We start from the raw sequence: 27810 nt of genomic DNA, 5'->3' as shown, positions 1-27810 counted from the left end.
AGTCTCAGAAAACTGAGCTAACGAGCAGAAAACTGCTCTGGCACTTAAACCCTGCCATTTGCTAAAAGGAAGTCAAAAGGTTATCTGTGACCAGAACTGACCTATTCACAAGTCAGAAAAATGAAGCCAGGAGGAGACAGGATGATGACTATCTGTTAACGACTACTCTAGACTGTTGGGGGCAGGGTGATTGCTACTAGGCTTCAGTAATCTTCAGAACTATTCTTAGATTATTTCCTGCTAGAGAATCATAATAAATATGATGCAGACCAGGCATTCAGGGCTCTTGATCCATGGGGGTCTTGAGTCCCCTGGTCCTATCTTTGATTTGACTCTTGTGTCTGTCTTTCTTAATTGCCACGTCACCCGTCCGTTTACAGGAACCATTGTTGCGCTGGCCACAACAGTTTATATTGAGCATGAGTAGAGAATCCTAAGTTGCATGCCACTGGCATATTACAGGTGTGCAAAATATTGATCTTCCACATATGGGGTTACTGGGAAGGGTCATTTCCTCTAGTCATATACAGCCTTCAGACATGAGCAATCTTGACTGTTTGCCCATCGTGTCATAAAAATATTATTTTCTTCATGTGCTACAATATGAAGAAGGTTGGGAAGAACTGTGGCAGGGGACCTGCCTTGTCATTCATCTGGAAGGGAGCCATTCCAGAAAGGGCATGTGTCCATTTTGTCTATCTAGGCACAAGCTATACCCAGCAACAGAGTGCTTCCTTCTTTGCTTATGTGTTGGGATCTGGTGATTTGCAATCTCCAGGCAAGACTATGGCAGAGAAAGTCTGGGTCTGGGGCACCTGCCAGTATCTACAGTTGTAGCTCAGTTTCCATAGGGAGGACGCCATCGGGGAGCCTAGATCACAATTTCATAGCTTGAAGTCCCAGGAGGTTTGCTGTCCTGAGTGCTGGGTTTCTCCGTCTGCACAAAAGGGAGATGGAGGACATGTTAACTGAAAGGAGCTGCTAGGGAATTCCAGTCCCACGAGGTACCCAGGAGAGTTACGTAAATGGCACAGGGAGATGCCTTAGATTTCCCTGGTTCTGGGGTGATCTGGGGTAGCAGGGCCTTGCCCTTTGCCGAGTTCCCTCAGCTCTGTTCCAGTCACCCCATTTAAAAGTCCTTGGGTCATCAACTTCTTAGCCTAGAAAACAGCAGCAGGAGGGAATGGGGACATTTGCATTAATTTTGATTATAGACTTGAGGCAACATCCAGGCTCAGGCTACCTGCCTTCCTGGTTCCTACTTGAGCCTTCATTCCTTCTGTGCCCTAATAACTGTCCCTTGGCCCAGATGTAGTGGTGAGTCACCTCCATCAGTGTCATGTGCTCGTTACCCAGAGTACTGCAGACAACCCTCCCACTGGCTTGCGGAGTCTCAGATTTAGCATTACATACTGTCAGGTGAATAACTGTCCTTCAGCTTGTCTAGAGTTACTTGGAGATGTCTCAGTCCAGGGCTCCCTGATTAATCTCTCAAGTAGAGTTCTTTCCTGTTATATCTCCTTCTCGGTTTCTTCCCACTCTCCTTCAGATCCCGGCTCAAACATGCAGGCACCTGCTCCTCACTTCCTGCTTCCCCGTCCCCTTCCCTCATCCTCCTCTTCTCTCATCGCTCACCTCCTTCCTTTTCTTCTTACTCTTTCCCTCTTCTGATCACTGAGGGAGTCAAGGTCCTTCTGTCTCGCTCGTCAGGGCTCTTGGCTTAGCTTTACATTCAAACTGATCCATGCACTGAGTCCCCTTGCAGCCTTCCTGCTTGACCCACTCATAGATGCCTTATAGAATCAGCTCTTGATTTTTATTCATGGATTCGTTTGCATTCCACTCCAATTTCCCAACATTTCCTCCCACTATTCCTATGTTATCGTTATTATCCCTTTCCCTTAGACTTCTGGATTCCAGTTTCTTTCATGATTAGCTTCCTGCCTATTAACTCAGCTTTTAAACAGGAACACTTACGAAACGTTTGATTCACCCAGAGATCCCAAAGCTGTCCTGACTACAGCAGAAATGAGGACCCACAGACAGCGACAACCCCTCATGTGGTCCCCAAAACTGAAAGTCTTATCTGCATATCTGAGAGGACACTGAGGCACAGGGAATTGTGAATGTCACTGGACCACTACAAATGCTTGTGCAGGCTGCACACTGTGAACGTCTGCTGAGGGAGGAAATGGACACTGAAATTCAGCCTGTGTTCTACTGGCCAAGCGGTGCACCTGCTGTGGGCCTGTGTCTGCCTAGAGTTGGGTAGGGGGGCACTTGGTTTCCAGTTTTTACACTGTGAGCCATCTACGGCTCTGGGTGCTGTAGAGGCTGGAGTTTCCACACTGCAGTTCAGAGGCCCGGAGTCTCCTGCAGTAGAAAGGGTGGGCTCAGCACTCAAGCTGGCCAGCCTATGGATGGCCATGGACCTGGGGGACAGGGCTCTGTGCATGTGTGGAAGCGGACCAGGCCCTTGGCAATGAATCCCGAGAAGCATAGAGCCCCAAGGGACCAGCTGGCACTTGGCTGGATGGGCGAGGTACAGCAGAAAGACTGGAACAGACAGGACAACAGGGATAAAAAGTTGGAAAGGCTTTACCTTATCAGAGCAGTGCACCATGGAATAAATTGTGTTCACTGGCTCCTCCTTGGTGGGGAGCACCTGTAAAACACCCACCTTCCCCTCAGTGAGGGAGCCCAGGCACAACCTTATGAGTCCCGCTTCCTACCTCTGCCCCTGCCCATCACCTCTCCCTGGTCCCACCTTCACTAGGTGGCCTCCTCTCCCAGCCTCAGCTCTGGTTTCATCCAGCTTTGGAGAGGATCAGGGTCAGGTCACAGGCGGGGAGCAGGGAAGAGTGGGTAGCAGTTGGGCTCAGTCTCAGTCAGAATTTTAGCTTTCCACGGGCTCTGCTGGACCCAGCTGACCTATCAGCCCAAGCACAGCGCTAGATTGACCAGGCAGACCTCGTTTTCCCCTTCACTCCTTGGAGACTTCAGGAGAGCAGGCTGGTGGAGGCACAGAGGAAGGTGATACCATGGAGAAGCCTGACTCAGGGTAGAGGGGGGCGGGCAGGAAGGTGAAAGGCAAGTGGGAGGGGAGGCAGTGAGACAGAGTGCATCAGCCGGAGGAAAGCCAGCTGCTGCTGCAGCCAGACCAACAGGTCAAGTTCAAGGGGACCCCTCTCCATTCTGTGCCCTTGAAACCCCTTTAGCAACCCATTCACATGTCAGGGACTACGTAACAGTCCTCACCTCACTGCAGGGACCCCCTTGTTGGTCCCCTATAGAGAGTGCTTTACTCTTAGTCATGACTCTCATCTAACCTGGAGTCGGACCTCCACGTGGAAGCTTAAGGCTCCAACCACTGGGGGCTGCCATGGGGTGACACTTGGCCACACTCCATTCTCATGGAAGGACTCAGGGAGTCATTTCCCTTCCATGGCATTTCCTGGTCGGACCCCCCCAGGCCCTTGGCTCAGGCTGCTGTCTAAGCAGCAGTGAGCAGAGGTCTGCTGCCCACGACTCCTGTCACCTCACCTTGGACGGGGGGATTTCATCATAGATTCTCGACTCTGCTCTCTGGGTGTCTCTCGAAGCCGTGACGTATGCGTATGTAGTTCTCTTTGAGGCAGCATCTGTGTCACAAACAAACATAGAAGCACAGTCTGTGAAAGGCGGCTGAAGTCTTAGAGATGATCTAACCTAATGTTCTCCTTTTGAGATGGAGACACGACACCCAAAGAAGTTAAGTGACTCCCATCCTCTTGAGATGGATGCTTGGACCCCTGACTGTCTGTCCCTTTTCGAGGGATAACAGGTGGTAGGAGAAGCGCCTGGCTCAGGCCTCACCCAGAGCTCACCGGGAATTCCTTTTTAACCCCAGAGCCCACATTAGGATAAGGAGATCCTCCCCAATCCTGGTGTGGGGACCCAAGGGCTTTCCTTAGTGTCTCTGGCACTTCGCATCCACTGCCTTGCATGGCTAGCTGTCTCTCCATGTGAGGGTCTTAGTTTTTTCCGCTAGTCTGAGTCTTTCTAGGTATGCACTGTGCGGGACTCTTGTGGTGCACACCTTGCTGTTACCACCTCAGTGCTTAGCACACAGTTGGTGCTCCACAAACACGCGTTGCTCACTTGATTGATTCACACAGTCAAACACTTGTTAAGCTCCCTCTCTGTGCCGAGCTCTGTGTGAGGTCATTGAGAAGCAGGCAGGAGAGATAAGTCTCTACTTTGAAGAACTCATAGGCTGGTAGAGGCATTTCTCCCACTGTGCTGCTTTTCTTTCCTCCTGATATGGAACATTTCAGGGTCAAGTTGAAAAGAGATGGCCAGAATTTGGGGTCTTCATAGTCCAGGGCACCAACATATCCACAGACAACAAGTTTGAGCTGAGCACTATTACAGGATCCAATTTCAGAATTTAGTCCTTCCCCAGACCCTGCTTCAGACTTAGTGGGTGAGCCACACGGGATGCTCTCAAAGGACATTTATTTCTGCCCCATCTTGGATAAATGACTTCAGTCCCAGAAAGAAGGAAGGTGCATTTCCACATTTATCTCATTTGCAGATGAAAAACAGCCCTTTTTCCTTCCCAAGAGGCTGTGAGGGATTGACAACAGATGTGTCTTTGAGGAACCCTGAAGATCACCTCTGGCCCGGGAAGGTTGTGTGACTTCTCCCCATCATGAGACTCTTTGAGTTACGGTTCGTGTCATCAACTCTCTTCCCCCAGAGTGCCTCCTTCTGTGTCAAGCCCAGGTCCATCAGTTACAAGCGGAGTAGCCAACATTTACTGAGTACTTATGATGTACCTGGCACTGGGCCAAGGATTTTATATGTGTGATTCCATTTAATCCATTTAATAAGTCTATGCAGCGTGCCCTACTTTTATACATTTTATTTTAACCACTGAGAAAATGGAGACTTACAGTGATAAAATAACTGGTAGTTCATAAAAGGTCAAGCTGGGACCTTCACCCCAGACTGCCTGCAAAGTACGAGCTCAGGCATGGCTACTCTGCTGTGAACTCATCTCTTCTAGTCATCATCTGGGGAAAACTGTGACTGAGAACTTACCAGGGTTCTTACTGAAGATCTTCAAGTAGGAACCTGAGAAATCAAACACAATGGGAGTCAGGAACGTGGACAAGAGGTACAGCCTCTCTACATCCAGGCTCGTTATTAGGATTGGTGGGAAAGGAAGATTTTTGGGTGGACATTTTGGGTTAGGAGGAATGGGACAGTATAGTGATCCCCTGGGGCCTAAGATCAGGTTTCCTAATTGCAAATGGCACAATTACAGAATGATCTAAAGGGATCTAGTGACCGTGGAATACAAAATTACTACCTGTCCCTCAATGACCTCCAAAAGTCATAGTCAGAATAGCATGGCCTTGGAAGAGACCCAGGACACCCTCTAGTCCAATCCTCATTTCACATGTGAGAACACCGAATCAGAGAGGTAAAGACACATGTCCAGTGAAGCACAGCTTGTTAATGACAGTGCTAAATGTGAACCTAAGTTCTGGGCCCACCACACCCTGGTGATCTCAGTAACAGATTTTGAAGACCATTGAGGGTAATGACATAAGCCTTTAGGGCCATCTTTCTGGGAGAAGGTGAGGTGGTGGGGTGGGGACTGTAGGAAGGCTGAGTCCCTGGAACAAAGGACATTTATTTCCACCCCACCTTGGATAAATGACTTCAGTCCCAGAAGGAAGGAAGGTGCATTTCCACATTTCACTGTCTGGGAAAATCATACCTTGTCTTCTCTTGCATAAAAGGAACAAAAGCACTGAAGATAGAATGATTATCAACAGAGCGAGCACCACCAGCCCACTCAGCAGCCCAGTGCGGCGTGCATGGAGGCCCAATGCGAAGTCTGCAAATAGAAGATGCAGTGAGGTTGACTCTGGGGAAATAGTCCCAAGAGGCTGGCAAGCTTGTCTACATTCGGGGCGCCATCGATACTGGGTGTCCTCTAAGGGAGGGCCAAAACTCTGAGGGAAACTGCTTTCTGCTATTAAAAGTCAGGATCAGAAACTGAATCAGAGAGCCAAGCGGAGGCTGCCTCAGAGCACCCTGATGTGCCTGGCGTCTCTCAGAAGGCTTTGGACTCTTTTCCAGGGCTTCCTGGGAGGAGAAGCCCCCAGGGTCCATGCCTGGCATAAAGGAAGCACCTTCCCCGGGAGGACGAGTCCCAGATTCAGGTCTTCCAGCAGGTCAGAGTCAGGGTCATATCTGAGACTCCAGGAGAGAGGGACAGAGCTGGTTACCTGTACAGAGCTGCTGGGCAGAGATGGAGTTAGAATTGTTGCTGACAGGGTTCCAGGCTGTACACGTGTAAGTCAGCTCTTGGTTGTCAGGGGTCTGGAAGATTTGAACGACATTACCCACTTCCCCCAGGGGACTCCAAGTGTACGTCACATTCTTTTCTTCTTTCTCCATAGAGCATGTCAGTGTGACATTACAGGTGTTGTTCACAGATGTCATTAAACTCTGAGTAATTTTTGGCTTCCCAAGCCGACCTATGAAGGGAAAAACACATGAGCCAGGGGTAAGCTAGAGCTGGCTTCTACCAGCTTGTGAGAACTGACTGTTAAGTTTTCAGAAAATGTTCATGATGGTTGTTAAAAACTTACAGTGAAATAAATTATATTAAAAACAAAGCTAATAAATACTCAAAACTCATCACTTTCTAAATTTTTTGGACAATTTACGACTATCTATGCTCTAGAAGTTATTTATATCTAGTGTATCTGTCCTTGGTAATGATATGCAAAGTCTTCCCAACTCTGCATGTCTTAAAATCAGCCACTGTAGGAATATTTACACCATATTGTTTGGCAAATGCTACAAAGTAGCTTGATTTTCTGCTTTGTTGATTGTCACTCTAGACTTAAGAAAGCAAAAGAAGAAAGGGTACTAAAGCAAATTAAACTAAAAAGTGCATCCTGTCTGTTGCTGCTACATTATGAACAGCACCAAAAATGTTGGAAATGTTCTTCCAGTATTTGAAAACCATTATCCAGTTCAGCAAAGAAGTTGCTCACATCATTGACAAACAAGTGAAGTTCCGATACATAGGTCTTTGTTGAATCACTTTTTCCTTATTAGTTAAATTAAAGCATATACCAATCTTCATCCTGGTTGCATTCATCCATTCCTCATGTTAGTTCATTCATCAATTGCAGCTATAGAATGGCTGGAATTTAACTGTTCATCAAAAATCAGTGAAAGCAAAAAAAAAATATGTGCAGTATATTGTGTGTATGTATTTACATGCAATATATTGTATATGTGCAGTCATATTGTAACATTTCTACCTAATAAAACTGAAAAATGAAAAGAAATCCAGTGAAGGCATTCTGTGACAATTGACTATGTGGAATTTACATTAAAAACCATTGTATATTTTATTATCACTTGTGCAACTGGGTGTCATGCACCTTTTATGGAAATAAAATTCACAGTGTGCACACACAGCCTTTCTGACACCATTAAGAATCAGTGGAACATTTATCAGCACACCACTGCATGAAACACTCTTTAAGAATCTTTTTTTGGGCTCTGTTTTCTGGTGAATGTGTGTCCTCTTTAAGTTTTGTTGTTGTTTTTAGTTTCATTTTAAAGTGCCCATGGTGAAAAGTTCAAACCTCTTTAAAAGTTCATTTAAAAAATGTTTTTACTAAAGCAATCAAAAGATAAACTGTAAAAGTTGTAAGTAGTACAAGATTATTAAAAAGCAATTATATGTGAGTTGAGGCAATGGCTAGATCTGGAGCTGACAGAAGGAAAGGAAAGCGCTTTAACCAGGAGATAAGAAAATGACCACGTTCAGAGTTGATAAGTTTAGTTCGTTCTTGGCAAAGCTGCTGTGTTGCGGTTTGTTCCTTCGACTACAGCCACGTGAGGGAGGGAATAGAGGGAGGAACTGGCACATAGCTAATTAACATGCAGTCTATAGAGGCAAAAGATTCAGCAGTGTGAATATAGGAATCATTTGTCTGTACTTGTGAGGAAGTAGAACATGGGAAATTAGCGCTGCAGGTCTTTGATTCCAAACTAACCAGGAACCCTGGTCCTAAGAGTCTCTTAGAGGGAACCATTCCAGATCAGAATTAGTGAAGGCTTGGCAAAAGAACTTCTAAACAAGTTTGGAGCAAAGACCTTGATTAACTCTAACAGTGATGAATATGTGTGTGCATAATGAAACGTGAAACTTGATTTATAAGATTTATATACTTGATTTATATACATCTCTGCTTTTGGTTCACTTATATTTAGAAAGACCTTTTGTGTGTGTGGGTGTCAAGGTAGGGATGGTGGTGAAGAATAAGATCCCATCTCATTTTTCTCAGCAGGACCAGAGATGTTACCTACACAAAACTGATGGGCAGAGAAGGTCAAAGTTGTGGCTGACAAGCCTTCATCCTTCCAAGTCAAAGAATGTGGAAGCCATTGGAGACCTGGTTCAGAATCCACGCTCCACTACTGCCTAACTATGGAATGATGGCGAAGGTATCCAGCTTCACCAAGCGTTAGTGCCCTCAATTATAACACGGAGCTAACAATTTTCTCCAGCTAGAGTGGTTGTGATTTATAAAGACCACTCTAATACCTGTCTGTCTGCCTATGTATCCTTGTATCTATGTATCTATGTATCTGTGTATCTATGCATCTATCTATCTATCTATCTATCTATCTATCTATCTATCTATCTATCTAATTATCAGTCTATCTGTGCTTGTATGTACATTAATTTTCTATTGGAGAGGCAAAATAAACTGACAACAGTCACTGCCTCTGGGAAGGGAGAATTGTATTTCACTGTATTATCTTTTGCTCTCTTTCTGCATATATTGCCTAAATATGTATAATCTTCATGTATTTTTAAAAATTAGGTGGTAGAAGCCCAGACACATAGGTAGTATTCAATAAATGTCAGTCTCCTTTTCTTTGCCTTCTTAGCTAACTGGCCCCAAAGTACAGATTTTGTCGTAAGAGCTTTCTCTAAGATTTTACAGTAGTCTGCCCTAATTACTGATGGTGTAACACCTCCTAAAGACTGAGTGGGTAAAACTAAACGTATAAAGGGATGAAAACAAATGTCACAAAATTGAATGACCTCTTTATTTTCTCAACCAAAGCTCTTGAATGAGTCAGATACTTTCTGAAGTGTCTACACTTGGATATGATTCTTTGACTTTGTCACTCAGGCCCAATTCAGAGTCTTCTTCATCGAGGGAAACCTTCATAACTAGAATCTAAAAGGGGGCTAAGGGTTAAAAAATTAGTAATGACTGCTAGTTATTAAGTATCTAAGGCCATGCACTGTACTAGGAGCTCAATTAACACTATCTCATTTAATCCCAACTATTACAATCTATATTCTTTAGATAAGGAAATTTGGGCACAGAGAAGGTAAACAACTTGCCCAAGGTCACACAGTTGGCAAGAGTTCTAATTCCAACATTAATACTCTTTCCAATATGCCTTCCATCCAGATACAACATGATTCAATTATGCTCCGTTAATTAAGCACTTACAATTGCCAAGCACTGTATTAGAACCTGAGGCTATTATGATTAATTCATTTCTCCAGTCAATACTTCTGCAGTACCCGCTATGTGCCAGGCAAGATAGGCGCTGGGGAATAGTGATAAACTTCATATACAAGTCCCTGCCTTTATGGAACCTGGAATTTTAGTGGATTAACTGTTTACCTGAATTGTATATGTTAGTCACATTTCTGAGTTTTTCTGCTGTGGGGCAGATGGATGGTAAATCTTTGAGTCATGGCTCAAATATTCTCTGTGCTAGAAATTAGTGCTATCCAAATGGAAATAAAATGTGAATCACTTATATAATTTAAAATTTTCTACTAGCCACATTGAAATAGTAAAAAAAAAAAAACAGGTAATATAATGATGTATTTTATTTAATTCAATATATCCAAGATGTTATCTTAACCTGTAACCAATATAGAAATAATTAATGAGGTGTTTTGTGGGATTTTTTTTTTTGTGCAAAGACTTTGAAGTCTAGTGTGTATTTAACACTTAGAGCACATCTTAATTTGTACTCATCACGTTTCAAATACTGAAGAGCTGCATGTGGCTAGTGGCTACCATATTGTACAGGCTAGATTAGCACTTCTCAAACTTCCCCACATGTAGAAATAGTCCAGAGAGAATGTTAAAACACAGATTCCTGGACTTCACCACCAAAGATAAGAGTTGAAGCCTTAGAATCTGCATTTCCAGTAAGTTCCCAGGGCATGCTGATGCTGCCAGTGCACAGACCACACTTTGAATAGCATTACGTAACACACCACGGACATCTCCCGGTGAATTGTGGTAATTTAAATGATGATAATAATGCTTGTAAAAGCATTTTGCCTTAGCTACTGGAGAAATTAAAATTAAAACCAAAATGACATATACTACATACCCATCAGAATGGCCCAAATTTACAAAAATGGTGATAACGCTGGTGAGGATGCTGAAACATTGGATCATTCATATGTTCTTGGTGGAAACGTAAAATAGTTTGGCAATTCTTTTAAAACTAAGATGACTCTTAAAAGTTCTGAAGAGCGCTATCAAACCATGAAAAGACGTGAAGGTAATGTAAATGCATATTACTAAGTGGAAGAAGGCAACTTGAAAGGGTTACATACTGTATGATTCCAACTACATGACATTCTGAAAAAGACAAAATTATGGAGACAGTAAAAAGATCAGTGGTTGCCAGGGGCTGGGGAGAGGAATGAATAAGCAGAACACAGGAGGCAGTGAAACGATTCTGAATGACACTATAATGGTGGCTAACTATATATGTATTTGTCATTATCCATAGAATGTATGACACCAAAAGTAGACCCAAATGTAAACTACAGATTTTTGATGATTATGATGTATCACTGTATATTATCAATTATACTAAATGTATCACTCTGATGGGAAAAGTAGATAATGAAGGAGGCTGTGCATGTTGTGGGGGGCAGGGTGCCACTGGGAACTCCCGTACTTTCTTACTCAATTTTCCTATGAACCTTGAACTGCTCTAAAAAAAATAGAATACATTTAAAAAGGGGAGAAAAAAGTTCTGGAGCTGAAGAGAGACGATGATCTCATAACAATGTGAATGTACTTAATGCCACCGAACTGTACACTTAAAATGATGAATATGTTAAATGTTCCGCATATTTTATTATAATGAAATTTTAAAAAATGGATTTACCAGATGATTTCATTCTTGGGCATTTATTTTCAAGACACAAAAACATATCTCATGCAAAAACTTGTACACAAACATTCATAGCAGCTTTTTTTTTTTTATAATAGCCCCCAAACTGGAAACAACTAAAATGTCTCTCCATAGGTGAATGGTTAAACAAAGTAGTACAACTATTCCATGAAATACTATCCAACAATAAAAAGATGTACCCTATTGATACTTGCAATAATTAGGATGACTCAAAAAATAATTAGGATGAGTGAAAAAAGCCAATCTCAAAAGCATGCTTACTGCATATTCTATAAATGCAAAATTTGTGAAATAACATAGTTTTAGATATGAAGAATGGATTAATGTTTTACAGGAGCTTGGGAGGGGAAAAGGGGTGGTAATGAGACAACAAAGGAAAAAAGGAATCTTGTAACATTGGTACAGTTAAGTATCTTGATTGCAGTGGTGGCTAGGCGAAGATACATATTGTACAACTGTTGTACAGAGCTACACATATACAAGTAAATGAGTGCCTGTATAACAGATGGAATCTAAATAAGTTCAATAGATTGTGCCAATACCGATTTCCTGGTTTTGACTTTGTCCTGTACTTATGGAAGATGTTACCACTGGGAGAGCCTGGGTGACATGCACTCAGGACCTCCCTGTACATTTCTTTACACTTTTCTATGCATCTATAATTATTTCAAAATAAAAAAAGTTATTAAAAGTACTTTGCATACACTATCTTACTTGATCCTCACAATAACTATAGGAAGTAAACAGTATGATTATTCACACTTTATAGAAAAGGAAAATAAAGCCCACAGGAAGAGTATAGAGCTAAAGGCAAGCAAAGCCACATCCTCTTGATAAGTATCGATATATTTATGTAAGTAGTTATAAGTATAAAAAGATTTAGGGAACCCAATTGTCAGGTATATAGATATTCTTTGGATAGAAAAGTGCAAAGTAAAAATGAAAAATGAGCCCTGTCTTCCCACAACTTACGGTAGACTTGAAGGTTGTAGCACCTGGTGGTGGTGGTGAACTTCCCAGGGGTCTTTGTATTTATGTCAGCTTTGTAGATCCCTGAATCTTCCATCCTTAGGTTTCTGAGCTCCAGGTTGTAGTTCTGACCTGAGACATTTATTCGTTCATGGTAATTTTGGTGGGTTATAGAAACTGTAGGTTCTGCTCCTGAGTTTCCTGGTACTACAAAAGCAACAGATGTTTTGGAATTCCAAGCAATGCTGGTAACCTCCTGTGATTCTTGGATATTTAAGGGGAAAGTAACTGACTCCCCCAGAATCCCATTCAACATGAGGATGTCTGTGTCACTTCCAGCTGCTTCCATATCTAAGGACATAAATAGAAAATTACAGCCATTTGACTTTTTCATCTTTTAGAGTTCCCTGTCTCCCCAGGCTTGAATCTCCCTGAGGGGCAGCTCATCCAGTTTCTTGAGGATATCTTTTTTTTTTTTTTGCATTCTACTACAGGTATATTCTAAAAGATTCTTATTGAAAAACTAAGTTTCCCAGTAAATTTTAAGGGATCCATTTCATTAAAAACATATTTACCTAGACGTATAGACTCTGAGAGCTAAAAGGAATTTGAGACCATAAGCCTCCAAGAGATCTGAGATATTAAATGTTTTTCTCCCCAGGATCATATTGTCAAGTGGCGGAAGACCTGGGACAAGAGCCTGAGATGATTACTATGGTCTTCACAAAAAACAAAGTTAACATTTATGCCTCTATTCTGAGAAGATACAGGCAGAGAGTGCTTTAGAGGCTCTGGAGTAAACATTCCCCACGTTGGTAATTTTGAGGGGTCTTTTTTGTTCACTGCTGTATCCCGTCTTTAGATGAGTACTTGACACAGGGTGGATGCTTAGTATATATTTGTGGAATGAATTAATAAATAGAATTCACCTATGTGCTGCCTAGGCTCTCTTGGAACAACTTCTGAAGTAAGCAAAGTTCATTTATGAATGAATGAATGAATGTATTTATTCAAGTTCAGCTTTGTTCGAGATACCATGGTAGGTATTTATTAGTTTATAATACAAATGTTTGTTGAGGCAAGGAGCCGGGGGGACAATGGTGAATAAAAATAGATGCAGTTCCTGCTCTCTGCAATTTAACACTTAAAGGAGGAGAAAGATGTCGATCAGGTAACTAACTACCAATGAAGTAAATGTCACTGTACTTTGAGAGAGAATAGGAAGGGAACTTGATTTGTTCTGGGAATCCAGAAATACTTTCAGGTAAAAGCTGAAGGGTGAGTTCTTGTCAAAATCTAACATGGAAAAAATGAAAAATTAATCTTCTTCTCTTCCCCTTCATCATGTTACAAAGATAAAATGATCTGATACATATTTTATAAAATGAAAGGCAATATAATCACAAAGTGTTACTGTCTTTTCTTCCTCCTCTTCTTTCATTGCTCTGTTACTCTCACTGAGCTCTGTTTGGTGTGAAATAGCATTCTGAGCCAGCATGAATAATATTCAAAATCCTTAATAAACAATAAACACAGCACTGACCAATCAGAAAAGGCTTCAGTCATAAATATTAACAATAATGGGGCCATTCTAATGAGTACTGGTTGCACGTAAGCCCCAAAGAGCAGAACCAAAGTTTCCCATGTAAGTGAGTTCAGAGTGACCCTAAAGTTTATCCAGGGCTTGGCATAAAGAGGGCAAGAATGAAGGTCACTGAGAATATAAGTTATTCTGAAATGTCAGAAGAACAAAGAGATTTCTTAATCTGATGGTGGTGTCTCACTATGGCCACCTTACCCTCTAACCCATAACTCCTGGATGGCCAGGGACTACTGATATACACCTCTTTCCTCTCAGAACACCCACGATTTTCCCTTAGGAGGAAGATCCTAGGCAAGGACTGGAGACTTAGCTGGGGTGGGCTAAGTGCAGATGGAGATGTAACAAAGTCCTGGGGGAAAGGGGTACACTAAGGACCCTTATCTACATTTATTAAGTGCAAACAAAGTGCCAGATGCTGTGTTAGGGACTCAGGCATGACTAGGAGGTGGCAGCCCCGAGGAGCTCACAGCCCAGGAAATAAGACATTTGTGTATACAGTTGAACAATAACACAATGTGATGGGTGAGAACAAAAGGAACAAACCACAAGGGGAATAGAAGGAGAGACTAAGCTTTTGGGTGGCAGGAATCAAAGTTTACCAAAATCCAGTTCCTTGAACATTAATTCTCTGCAGATAAACTCTTCCACAGGGCTGATGATGTCTGGAATAGGGACACTTGGGAGTGCCCCAACCTACATCCTTGAATGTCCCAGACATGGACATGTGGCCTGTGCAGTCATACAGAGCCTTGAGCTCAGAAGGACCTGAACTTGATTTAATGCTGCTGTGTCACTTTGGATTTCATAATATCACTTGAACAAGGGTTCCCATATTTTCATGTTGTACTGGGTTCTGCAAATTACATAGCTGGTCCTGGTGTCAGATCTCCCATATCTTGTAAGTTGTTTTTTTTTTTTTGATATCAGGCCCTGGTACCTAATTTCCATTCTACACTTTGGAGTCAGGTTCACATGTGAGAAGGCAAAAAAGGGGTGGGTTCCATATATTTATAATCCTGGTGGGTTCTCTCATCAAACTCAGGAAGTGTGTAAGCAGTTTGCTAAGGCTGAGACCTTCTCAGTAAGAAGGGAGTAGTGCAGTCACAAGCTGGTTGGTGTATGATGCTGATTTTGAAGTATGTCTTATCTCCTGTAGCAAGTCACTCAGGAAGTGATGCTGGGGTGAAGTGGCGGGAGTGGCAGAAAGGCAAAGCTGGGGGAAGTCCTGCTGCTTTTCTGTACTATGGTGTTGTTGGGTTTGCTGAGAACAGATGTAGGGCCTGCAGTTCTGTCACCTTCAAACACTCCAGTGCGGTCTGAGAGAGGAGCTGCAGAAGCATAGCACGTCGTGGAAGGATAGTGAGGCTGAAGACATAGGTGCCAGTACTTCTGCTTATGAGCTGGGCAACCTTAATAAAGTCACAGGAATTTTCTGAATCTCAGTTTTTTCATCCATAGAATGGAAACAATAACTATAAAATTTGCCTATCTAATTAGTGATCAGAAAATCATAGAATATGAGTGGAAATGCTTTGTTAACCATCACAGCAAAATAAATGTCAGTTATTTCTGAGGCTATTAATGATAATGACTCTCATCTTCATCATCATCTTAACAATTGGTACATGCCCTTTGGGGTTTCCCTAGCCCGTTTCTACGATGGCCTTGGTGACACCAGGACCATACTGAAGAATGTATAAAGAGCCATTATTAAGGGCTGATTCAAGTAAAGTCTAGAGGGATAGTTTTTGGTTTCACTCCACCTGGTAGACTTTATTCTTCTCTTAAAGACTGCAGTTAAAACAAAAAGAATCTCCATATCAACCAACCCCAATATTTATTTTTCTAGATCCTAAAAGGACTCAAACATTATATTAGTGTTGGAGGAGACCTTAAGAAAACCCAATTTCAGAGAGAACTTGTGGCACAAAATATCTTAAGGACTTACCATGAAATGCATTATGCAAGTCTATGACCAAGAAATTTCCCCGTCTTTTTTAGAAATTTCATATCTGGTAAGGGAAATAAGACACACACATACACATAACTCTCCTCTGCAATGTTAGGTGGTACATAATAAATTCAGATGAATGGTAGAGACAGTCATTGCAGCAGGAATTCAAAGAAGGGAGAGATCACTTTGAGCTGCAATGGTCAAGGAAAACTTCTTGGAGCAAAGAGAATTTAAGAAAGACCTGAAGAATGAGTAGAATTTTACTGGATAGAGGGAAAGGATGGGTGTCTTGGGTCCTCAGGTCCTGAATAAAAATTTAGAAGCAGAGAATGTGTGATGTAGGTTGCATAAGCATAGACTTGCATAACAGAGTAGAGATAGATAAGGCTGGAGATATAAATTAGGTTTAGATTTGGGACAGCCTTGAGTTTGAAGTCTATACCACAGGCAGAGGGGAGCTATTAAAGTTTTTGAGAATAAAGATTAAAATAATGTTTTAGAATCATAGTGATATGGTAATGAAGTGTGGGAAGAATGAGAGGAAAGAGAAACTGGACTTGAGAGACCATGTCAGAGGCTATTGTAGCCATCTGGGCATGAACCAGGGAATGATAGTAAGAATAGAAAGGAAGGGCTGTATTTGAGAGATAGCGCAAAGAAAAGCAAGCAATAAGGAGGCATCTAATTAAATTCAGCTGTTCAACAATATATTTTGTGTGTCTACTTCATGTCAATGGAAAACTAATTAAGTTGACTACTGGAAAATTGATTAAGTTTATGCTGGAAAGACACCAAAAGGAGAAGACAAGTTTAGGGTTAAAAATACTGAATGTGGGATGATGATGGACCATCTAAGTAAGCAGTTCGAAGGATGGTAGATAAGAAGAGAGAATGGGTTTAAAGTATTGTTTTGGGGTGGGCTGTGGCAGAATCTGCTAACTGCTTTCCAATGGTTCTTTTTGCCTCTAATTTTTAGCCTGGAATATGGACACCCAGAATAAACACTATATTGCCCAGCTTTCTGCTAGCTCAGTTTGGTCATGCGACTAAGTTCAGGTCAATGGGATGAAAGTTCAAAATGTTGTATTGACTTTTATGTCTTTAAGAAGAGGACACTTTGCTTTCTTCATCACTTCTTCACTTCTTTCAGGCTGAAATGCCATGACAACTGGATCTCAGACATTTTGGATCAAGAAGAGGAAGCCAAGTATTGAGAATTGTGGAGCAGGAAGACTGAAAAAGTACGGATCCCTGATGATCTTGTGAACTATTCTACCAATGGAGCTGCCACCTCCAGATATTTCACATGGGCAAGAAATAAACTTCTTTCTTCTTTAAGCCATTCTTATTTTTGAGTCTCTGTCACTTGCCATCAAACTGAAATCCAAGTCGTTTAGGAACCATCTATGGAAAAGAGGTGATTGAAGAAGAGGGTCACTTGGGAAGAGTAAGGCTGAAGTCCAAGGCTGAGCCTGTGAACAGTGCCCACAGTCATAGAAGAGGCACTATCAAAAGAAACTGAAAAGACCAAGTGGTAGGAGTGGCAAGACAGTCATCAATGGTGGGTAATATCTTGGAACCCAAGAGGAGAAAGAATCTCAGGAAGATGTCTAATTGATTAGTCAGTCTGATGTCTAATTATTCAAAGTGTTCAAGTGAGATAAAGACTGAAAATGGCCCCTAAATCTGCCCATTAGGAGACTACTGATGGCCTTTGAGAATGTAGTGCAATTTAAGATGTTTCAAATGGAAGCCAGAGTATAGAGGATTTGAGGATAGAATAGGTGGTAAGGGAGTGGAGAAGCCTGATAGTGAAAGAAAGGTTATAAAATAGAACCATAGCTAGAGGGTCAAGCAAAGCTGATTTATTTGATTTTATTTTAAAATAAAAGATATTGGTGGGGAGAGAGTGGCAGGGAGGGAGAGAAGAGAGAGATTTCCTTGATGGCATCTGCTCTAGGTTAGGTGCTCCTACTCATGCAGTTGTGTTTCTCTCTCATAGAACATGCCACATTGGGTGGTCGTCACGAATCCTGTTTCTGGACACTGTGAATCACTTGAAGCTGGGGACCTTGAATTCAAATCCCCAACCCAGCACAGTGGCCACCAATGCTTGTGCGGAACAAAAGATGGAATGGCAGTGTCACACAGCGAAGGGTTTTCAATCAGAGGAAGGTCGTGTCTTCATCTGAAGTGGAAGGAAAAAAGGAAAGGAAGAGCAGAATGATAAGGGTATTTTGAGGTGTTTTGGGGGGTAGGGATTGAAGAAAGTCTGCTTGGTGAGGTGGAGGGAACACAGGTTTGATGGGTGTATGATCAAGTTCAACCCCTGACGTTTATGGAGGCCCTTATCTTCCTTTACTACAGGCTAGGCTGTAATAACGTCTGCCTCACAGAATTATTGTGAGAGAACATAGAAGGTGTTTAATTTATAGTGGACATTTTGGAGCAGGGAGAATAAAATAGTAGACAGTCATGCTTGCTGGCCTTCACTTCTTCCATAATGTAGGAGGCGAGAATGGGCAAGGGTGGGACTAGTTAGGAAATACAAGGGTAAGGGTTGCAGGTTTTGAATCCAGGTATATTTGAACCTAGATATGTTATATTCAGAAAATTATTTAAATTCTCTGGTCCTCAGGTTTCTCACCTCTAAAATGTGGATAATTATTAAGTGCAATTATGAAGATAAAGCACTTAAAACAATGCCTTGCACATATAAATGGCAGTTGCTATTATTATTTTTGATGAACATAAAACATTTGAGGAAATGCAACTCTAAGGAACACCCTAGGGAGTTAAGAAGAGATTGATTATGGGGATAAAGGGACTGCTGAGCAGCGTTAGGAGCCCAATGAAGAAGCGATGACCCACAGTCAAAACATCCCCCAATGAGTGTGATTTCTTGACTCCCACAGCCAGACCACACAGCAGAGAAGGGTTGGAGAAAAGCAACACTTCTAGAGAAGAAGCAAAGGCAAGAAAAGGCTGGAACCCTGGGGAGTGGGCTTGGATGGAAAAATGTTTCACTGTGACCCCAGGTAGCTATAGTGAAGAAGGAACCTGAGGGGTAGGGTGACACCAGTTTGGACAGAGAGCACTGTGAACAGCCTATTCATTGGAACTGGATTTCCCCTCCTGGAGGAGAAGCTGGGGGCTTTTCCCAGCCTAATATACCTTTCTATGTCTTAGGTGGTCACTCCTGTTTCCCTGGATGAAGCCATGCGTATGGATGGACTTTACAAATATACCATTCATGATAAAGTAGCTGCCAAAACCACTGACTGGAAGAAAGCAAAAGAGAATATGAGAAAAAGAAATGTGTTTGGAAAAAAAAAGAATCAGAAAATTCATCTGGGTTAGAAATATTGATGGAATAGGAGGACTTTAACTGGATAGAAAAAATTCTTCATAGCTGAGCAAGAGAAACTTGCTACAGAAGTGTTGGGTGGAATCCAAAGTGATTTTGAAATAGCAAATATTGATGCCAATGGATGGGTGTTCAGACCTAAAACGTCGTAGTTCTCCTTAGAGTCTATTAAAAACAAAGACAGCATATACTTGGGGTTTTGAGGGGCTCCCTAGTCTCCTTTCATATACTTTGCCATTTTCTTCTAGATCCTGTCTGTTCTGGCCCCTCCCCCTCCCTCCTCATTGCCTACCCTTCTCTCCCCTACTCACTCCAATCACACTGGCTTCCTCATCCTTCAAACCAGTTGAGAACAATTGCTGTTGCCTTAGAGACTCTGTACTTCCTGCCCGCCTTGTCTACAACACTCTTTCCAGCACTCCCTCACTGTGAAACAGCTCCCATATCATCTCATCAGAGAGAGCTTTCCTAATTGCCCAGTTTAAGTAGCACTCCCCTCCCCATCACTCTCTATTGCCTTGCCTTACTTCCTTTTTCTTCCTAGAAGTAACAACTACTAAAACATTGCACATATTTACTTCTTGTCTTTCCCACCCACACTCCCATGAGAATATAATTGCCATAAATGCAGTCTTTGTCTGTTTTGGTCACTATTATTTCCCTAACAGTTAGTGGATGATTATTAAATATTTGTTGAAAGAATAAATACTTTTTTGGCTACTGACCCGATTACCCATTTTCTAGCAATAAAAAGGAAGGTAGAAAATTCAGAGCAAGAGTAAGACTGAGGGAAAGAGAGAACTCTACTGGTCTCTGGGTCTTAGTGTGGAAAGTCCATAATGATTAACAAGGAAGAGCAATTGGCTAACTGTAACTTCTTTCCACTTCAATATTCTCATGCTGTTAACAAATTTTTTTTGCATAGATCCTCGGGCTGGGGAAATCATAACCTGGTTAGTAAAAGTGTCTTGAGCTAGGGATCAAGAAACATGTTCTAGTCAAGGCTCTGTTGCCAACCAGCTAACTGACCATGACTAAGTCACTTACCTGCTAAACCTCAGGATTCTAGTTGGTAAATTAAATAAAATTCCTCCTCCACTTTGAGAAATTATGAGGATCAAATGACAAGAGAGTGCTCTCAAGTGTGTATAGTAACAGAGAAGAATCTAGAGACCCCAAAGGGAGTCTTGCCCCGAGGAGCACTGTCTTTCTGCCCCTGTGTCGGGCACTACGAGTTAGTGATGAAGAGCCAGGCTGCCTGAGCTTGAATTCTGCTTCTGCCCAATTCTAGCCAGGAGACCATGGGAAAGTTAACAACCTCTCTGTGTCTCGGTTTTATCAGCTTCGAAATGAAGCTAATAGGCTAATAATAGCACTTACTTCAAAGAAATGTTATGACAGTTAAATCAGTTAATATCTATAAGCCTCTTAGAAAAGTACCTGCCATCTACTAGACACCATATGTGTTTGTTATATAAAACAAAAAAGCACTGTTACAGAGATTAAAATAACAGCCCCAGGCAACTCTCATGGGAAAAAGAAGAGTTGGAGTATTGGGAAGATCTTGGAGAAGCTCAACATGAAGGTATTCACAAGCGTGGAAATAAAGAAGGGTGTATGGTTGCTTAACAGCTACCTACACCCCCTCATTTCTTTAGGATCCTTCAAATAAGGATTTCTTGTTCTTTTTTCAGCACTAACTAACCTTCCCCATCTCTCCTCCCATCTACTGCTTCCCTTAATCCAGGCCTAGAAGGGTGACCAAAGGTAGACACACTCTGTGGCACTCAGAAGGTGATGGTTGTAATCAGTTCTTCTCAGTGAAGGAAAGTAGCAGGCAAAGAGGAAGCAAAGGGGTAGCAGCCATAAGTTTTGTGTCATTCTCCATGATGATGAAAAGCCCTTGGTCATGTGGTTTTTAAAAGGAGGAACCTAAATTACATCAAAAAAATAAAATGCTTGGGAATAACCCTGACCAAGGAAGTGAAAGACTTAGAAGCTCAGAATTATAAAATGTTCATAAAGGAAATTAAAGATAATTTAAAGAAATGGAAAGATATTCCATGCTCCTGGACTAGAAGAATTAGTATTGTTAACAATAGCTATTCTACCCAAAGCAATCTATAGATTAAATGTGATCCCTATCAAATTACCCAGGACACTTTTTACAGAAATAGAAAAAAAAATCCTAAAATTTATGGAATCACAAAAGACCCAGAATTGCCAAAGCAATACTGAAGAAAAAGAACAAAGTTGGCAGCATAACCCTCTCAGACTTTAAACAATACTACAAAGTTACAGTAATTAAAACAGCATGGTATTGGCACAAAAATAGACATATGGATCAATGGAACAGGATAGAGAGCCCAGAAATAAACCCACATACCTACAGTTAATTAATCTTCAACAGAGGAGTCAAGAGTACACAATGGAGGAAAGACAGTTTGTTTGGCAAATGGTGTTGGGAAAGATGGACAGCCACATGTAAATCAATGAAGTTAGAACACTCTCTCACACCATACACAAAAATAAACTCAAAATGGTTTAAAGATTTAAATATAAGACAAGACACCATAAATTTCCTAGAAGAAAACATAGACAAAACATTCTCTGACATAATTGTAGCAATGTTTTCTTAGGTCAGGCTCCCAAGGCAATAGAAATAAAAGCAAAAATAAAGAAATCAAACTTATAAGCTTTTGCACAGGAAAGGAAACCATAAAGAAAACAAAAAGACAACTACAGACTGGGAGAAAATATCTGCAAATGATGCAACTGACAAGGGCTTAATTTCCAGACTACACAAACAGCTCATACAACTCAATAACAAAAAAACAAACAATCTAATCAAAAAATGGGCAGAATTGCTAAACAGATATTTCTCTAATGAAGACATACAGATGGCCAATAGGCACATGAAAAATGCTCAGTGTCACTAATTATCAGAGAAGTGCAAATAAAAACTACAATGAGGTACAACCTCACACTGTTCAGAATGGCTATCATTAAAAAGTCCACAAACAATAAATGCTGGAGAAGGTATGGGAAAAAGGAAACCCTCCTACACTGTTGATGAGAATGTAATTTGGTGTAGTCACTATGGAAAACAGTATGGAGGGTCATTATAAAAGTAAAAACAGAGTTATGATCCAGGAATCCCACTCCTGGGCATATATCTGAAGAAAACTCCAGCTTAAAAAGATATATTCACCCCAATGTTCATAGCAGCATTATTTACAATAGCCAAGACATGGAAACAACCTAAATGTCCATTGACAGATGATTGGATAAGGAAATTGTTATACAAATATAAACATATATATATATATATATATATATACACACATATATATATGTGCACACACACACATACACAATGGAATACTACTCAGCCATAAAAATGAAATAATGCCATTGCAGCAGTAGATGGACTGAGAGATTCTAATACTAAGTGAAATAAGTCAGACAGAAAAAGATAAGTGTCATATGATATCACTTATATGTGAAATCTGAAAAAAGAGACAAATGAACTTATTCACAAAATAGACTCACAAACATAGAAAACAAACTTATGGTTATCAAAGGGGAAACAAGGGTCAAGGGGAAGGATAAAATAGGAGTTTGGGATTAGCAGATATGAGCTACTATATATAAAATAAATAAACAGCAGTGTCCTACAGTATAGCACAGGGAACTATATTCATTATTTTGTAATAACCTATAATGAAAAAGAATATATATATACACACACAAATTCTCAAAACAGAGATGGGATCCTGGCCATCCATTGTTTCATCACTACTCCGTTCAAGAAGCATATAATAAAAAGTTGAGTATAACAAAGGAAAAGTGGGTATGTTTCTCCACCAAGATCAGTCCCCCAATTGATTGCTCATACCTCTTTATTTACCAGCTTCCACATAGACAAGTCTAGTTACCCCCAAACTTACATATTCATCCTCTAAAGTTCTAAAGAAGAAAGGTTTGACTCAGGAAATACTTGAGTAGCCTGAGTGGCCCAGCATTCCTTAGGGCTCCTGTTGTGAAGGCACTTGGCCGCTCTGTGGGTCACTATATTGATCTCCAGGGATGCCTCGGCAGATTGGAGTCGTGTCTTATCACAAGGATGCAGCTTCCAGCCTCTCCTTGGAGCCTGGGTTTTTAAGCTGATGTCCTGATAGTCAGTTTTCCCAATACATAATATGTTTTTTCATTTCTGTAACTGCTATAACTGGGCCTTTGCTTTTAAGGCCTATCTAAGTGTCCATAGTAATAGTCTGCTTAAATCTCTTTCTAGAATAGAGGCTTTGTCTTTATCTTGAAGATTCTTCTCTATTAGGACTTTGGACCAGTGGCAAATTAACTCTTGGCAGGATTCTTCTCCAGTCATGAAATCCTGTCTCTAACCCCAGGATGATGGTCGGGGCTGATTTACCCATGCATAGATAGCCAGGTGGGCCCACTCACTTCTCTTGGACTTTTAAGCATCAACTGCTGGAACACTCTGTGACTGTATTCTACATTCAACAGGACATCAAGACCCTGATGATATTGGTCCCTTGTTTGTTCTGAAGAAGCTAATTCAAGTCAACCCAAATCATGCTGATGTGAACGGCACTTGAATCGTATCTAGATACAGTCATTTCCTTGGCTATTCTGCCTTGCTGGCCTGTCTAAACTTCTGTTATTGGCAAAGGCCTGCCCACTAGCCCACCTATAGAGGTGGGTGTAGAGATAGGCCCATCCTCTGCTGAATAATATTTTCTTGTTGGGAATACATCACCACTCTTCAGTGATAAATCTCAAAGTGTGATAACCATCAATAGTAGGGACAATATTTTATTCCACTTTGGCATCAAAGTGGGTGAAGGCGGCTCTGCTCAGTGGTTAAGTCTAAAGACACTGGAGTTCAAATCTGGCTTCCTCCACTTTTTGGCTAAATGATGTCTAATTTTCTGTGTTTCAATATTTTCATTTATAAAATTTGGATATTAATAATACCCACCTCATAGGGTATTGTGAGGATTAAACAAAGTAACAAATGTAGGCTACTTGGAGTAATGCTAGTTGTGTAGTGATTGTTCTGTAAATGGTTAGTTATTAACTCTTATTGATGGGAGAGAGGAGAAGGGTGCAAGAGGAGAGGATGAAGAAACTAAAGCAAGAAAGGCGTGGAGAAATAAAAGAGTTAAAGGAGTGTGAAAGAGAACATGTGGAGGGAAATGGGCATGGAGCAAAAGTGGTGGACTCTTCTGCTTTCTACCCCAAAGGGTGGACGATTAGTAGAATAGTTGGAGGGACAGTCAGAGTCACGGTGTCCACAAGTCACGATGAGAAAATTGACATCAGAGCACAAGACAGTGAGTCTTGGTTCTTAGAGAAAACTTTTCCAACATGGAATGATCATGAGTGCGCACACTCAGACTTCTCTTATTTCAGTGATTTCAAGGGAAAAATGGGGATTTCTGACCTCCTTTTCCCATTGCCTCTTAGCTGATTGAATTGCTTTGAACTCCAGGTAAGTACATAAAAGTCAGTGTTGACTTCTAAGCCCAATGCTAAGTATAAGGGACCACCTCTGCCAGGAAGAGCAGCAGGAGGGGTTTAGGGTATATTTTTGCACTCAGGATATGTCTGTGGAATAATCTTTTTAAGAGGCAAGCAGATCCACTTAGCAAAGGCAAATGGTACATGAAAGTACTTCTGATTTTGCTGCTGTAAAAACAAGCCCCTAACCCTCCTTCCCGGGTCCCTGACAAAATGACCATTTCATCCCTGGTTTCCTCTTCCAGAACCCCAAAAGCCCACACCTCAGCTCATATTCCTACCTTCTTTTCTCCTGCTCATGTTCCTTGGATTATTCTAAACAGAGGAATCTTGCCTAGGATCTCTGTGCGAGAAGGCCCTGGCTCTTCCTAACGCCAGGTAAAAAGCAAGTGTGAAAAGCAACAGCAGCATTAGCTGATACTTGTTAAGCACTTATTATATTCAGGTACCACGCTAAGCATTGTACATGAATTATCATTTTGATTCTCAAAACAATCCTATGGTACTAACGGTCTCCCCATTTTGAAGTCTAAATAGCAGCGCTGGGGCCCAGGACAGGCCACCTCAAAATATGCCGCAATGGCATATTGATTATTTTGAATTGAAGTTGCTTAAGAAGCAGACACTGCAAGAGGGAAACTCTGGCCCTTCTCTGTCCCCCCAAAAGCAGAAAATACATCTCCCATGTGCAAGGTTCATTTCTGCATCTGAAGGTAGAGGCCATCCTTACTGCCAGATACAGGGAACTCAGGGCAAGAGGCCTGTATAAACGTTAATTTACTACCCCAAGCCAAACTCTGTTTAGATTCTTCACTAATTAAGCACCCAGAACCTAAGTATCTCTGCCTTGTCAATTTCCCACAAATTTATTGTTTCTTTGTCTAAAAAGTATAAAAGTTGCCTGCTTTAGCCACTCCTTAGTTCCCATTTCTATGAGACCTCTGTGTGCATCAATTAAAATTCGCTTCTTTTCCCCTGTTAATCTGTCTTGTGTCAATTGTATTATTAATCCAGCCACAAGAACTCAAGAGGGATAGAGGGGGAAATAGCCCCCTTCCTGACAACAGGTGGAGTTCATATAACTTTCCCAAAGTCATAAAGCTAGTGGATGAATGATTTACTGACAGCTGATTTGACAACTTTGATTTCAGTTTCACAGATGAGGCAAGTGTATCTTAGTGCTACCTTTTATCTTAGCACGTGTTAGCCCTTTGAAGAGCATCAGGGACTTTAAAACTGAGTGACTGACGAGGTCAGAAAAGAGTGGAGCAGAAAGAGCTATAGCCTTGGGATTAGAAGAACAAATGTCCATTTCCAGTTCTACCAATTTCAGGTTGTGAAATTCCAGGTGAATTGTTTAACCTGAATCTTAGTTTATTTTACATAATGGGATTAATAAAATCTGTCTTGCTTATTTCAGTGATTTTAGTATGTCTCACATAAGAAAGTAGGCTTAAAAATTGTAGAATGCTTTGTAAATTAGGTGGTATCCAATACCACCCTGTCCAGTCCTTCTTTGGAATATTGGGGACATCCCCAGATTTCCATTTAGGTTCTATCCAGCTTTTTCCCCATCTACTTGCATTTTCTACTTGTGTGTCAGGGTGACTAGCATGGGCTCCACAAACTTGGTGTACCTAGTGGCTGCAATCTCTATGAAGCTCACCTTAAAGGAACTGCGCTCTAAATGATCAAGGGAACCAGAGAGACCAAGGCCCACTGATACTTCCTTTTCAGGAAATTCTAACCCACTAGATCCTGTGTTCTAACTCAGGGGAAGAATTTACATTTCCTGGGTTGGTAAGAGATACTGTAAGTAGATTTAGCAATGCCAAACTGAGTCCGTTTTTATATAAACAAGGCAGTTGTTTGGATTCAATGAGATAATATATGCAACGATGAAACAATCCCAGAGCTATGTTAATGTTACAGAGTTTCTTTGTCCTAACAAACAACCACCAATATTCATCTGCCCTTTATACTTTAAAGCCGTAAGTAAGAAAAACAGAATTTTTAGTTCATTTCTTTTTCGAGACCTAACTTATTTGTAAAACAGGGATATTAATCTCAATTACTTTAATAATCCAATTATCTTGGAGTTTTTGGAGGACAGAAACAGAGTAAGAGCTCTGAATATGCTCTGAAAATAAAAGGAGTGAAGTCCTCGCTTCAATCCCCGGTACCTCCATTAAAGAGATTTTTTTTTTTTAAGAAAATAAAGTGAGCTTATAGAGATTAAGTTTTTACAGTGCTGATTATAGTCACCCATCACTCGAATCTGCTGGAGCAATGAAGTATAACTAAGAAGGGCATATTTCTAGGAGAATTTTTTTTAAAAAAACGCCATATTTCTTTTAAAATCTATGTAACACACTCTAATGCTGAAAAGAAATTTCTTTTAAGTTTTTCCAGGTTTTGGATTTATCTATTCTTTTGTTGGTTTTCTGGGAAAGTCTATCACATGCTGACTCTTCTGAACAGAAGGGTTGGTCTCAGACCTTTAGACGCTGAGTGCAGATAAAATTCAGATAAATAAACTGTAAAGACGAAAAACAGTTATTTAGATCTTAAGTCTCTCCCCAGACATTTGGATCTCTTTTGAGACCCAGAGTGTTTCTGTTAAAACAGATCCAAAGGCCACTTCAATGTCTTCCTTAAGGGCAACTTCTAAAACTTAGCAGAAAACTAGGCGGGGTCAGCAAGGGTCAGAACTCACAGGTTTGTAGGTTAAGGAGTAAGATCCACAGGTGGTGACACGCCATCTTCTTCCAGGGTGCAATCTTCTTCAGATGCGTATGGCAGTCTTCCAACAGGGAGTCAGTTTCATTTCAGTTTTCTTGCTCCTTTTTATAGTCACATCTAAAAAAGGAAGTGTGAGCTAACAGATGTAAGACAGGCTAGTTTTTCCTGTTGTTGAAAGTGCCTTGCATTAATTATTTATTCAACAAATATTTATTGAATGCCTACTATGTGCCAGACACTATTCTGGGCACTAGCAATATAAACAGCAACAAAGCAATTGATCTCCCTCCTTTCATGGGGCTCATGTTCTTGTTTGGAGGGAATCAACAATTAACAGGCAGTACAGTG

The 27810-nt window shown here is 41.2% G+C and overlaps 1 protein-coding gene across 2 annotated transcripts; it reads right to left on the bottom strand.

Annotated features, from left to right (window-relative positions):
* Window positions 1-566: 566 nt before the first annotated feature.
* CD84 (CD84 molecule) lies at window positions 567-27558 on the bottom strand. Of its 2 annotated transcripts, XM_015249074.3 has the most exons (8): window positions 27437-27558; window positions 12253-12600; window positions 6285-6536; window positions 5771-5890; window positions 5086-5118; window positions 3544-3641; window positions 2603-2665; window positions 567-937 (listed from the first exon to the last, which is right to left on the bottom strand). In XM_015249074.3, the coding sequence occupies exons 1-8, from the start codon at window positions 27480-27482 to the stop codon at window positions 872-874; spliced, it is 1026 nt and encodes a 341-aa protein (XP_015104560.2). In that variant the 5' UTR covers window positions 27483-27558; the 3' UTR covers window positions 567-871. The 2 variants fall into 2 exon arrangements, with proteins under 2 accessions (XP_015104560.2, XP_072802371.1); XM_072946270.1 differs by lacking the exon at window positions 12253-12600 and having other exon boundaries at window positions 27437-27482.
* Window positions 27559-27810: the final 252 nt, after the last annotated feature.

This window comes from Vicugna pacos, chromosome 21, assembly GCF_048564905.1.
Source record: "Vicugna pacos chromosome 21, VicPac4, whole genome shotgun sequence".
In the NCBI taxonomy this organism is placed as follows: domain Eukaryota; kingdom Metazoa; phylum Chordata; class Mammalia; order Artiodactyla; family Camelidae; genus Vicugna; species Vicugna pacos.
This window is presented reverse-complemented; position numbering and strand designations above follow the sequence as displayed.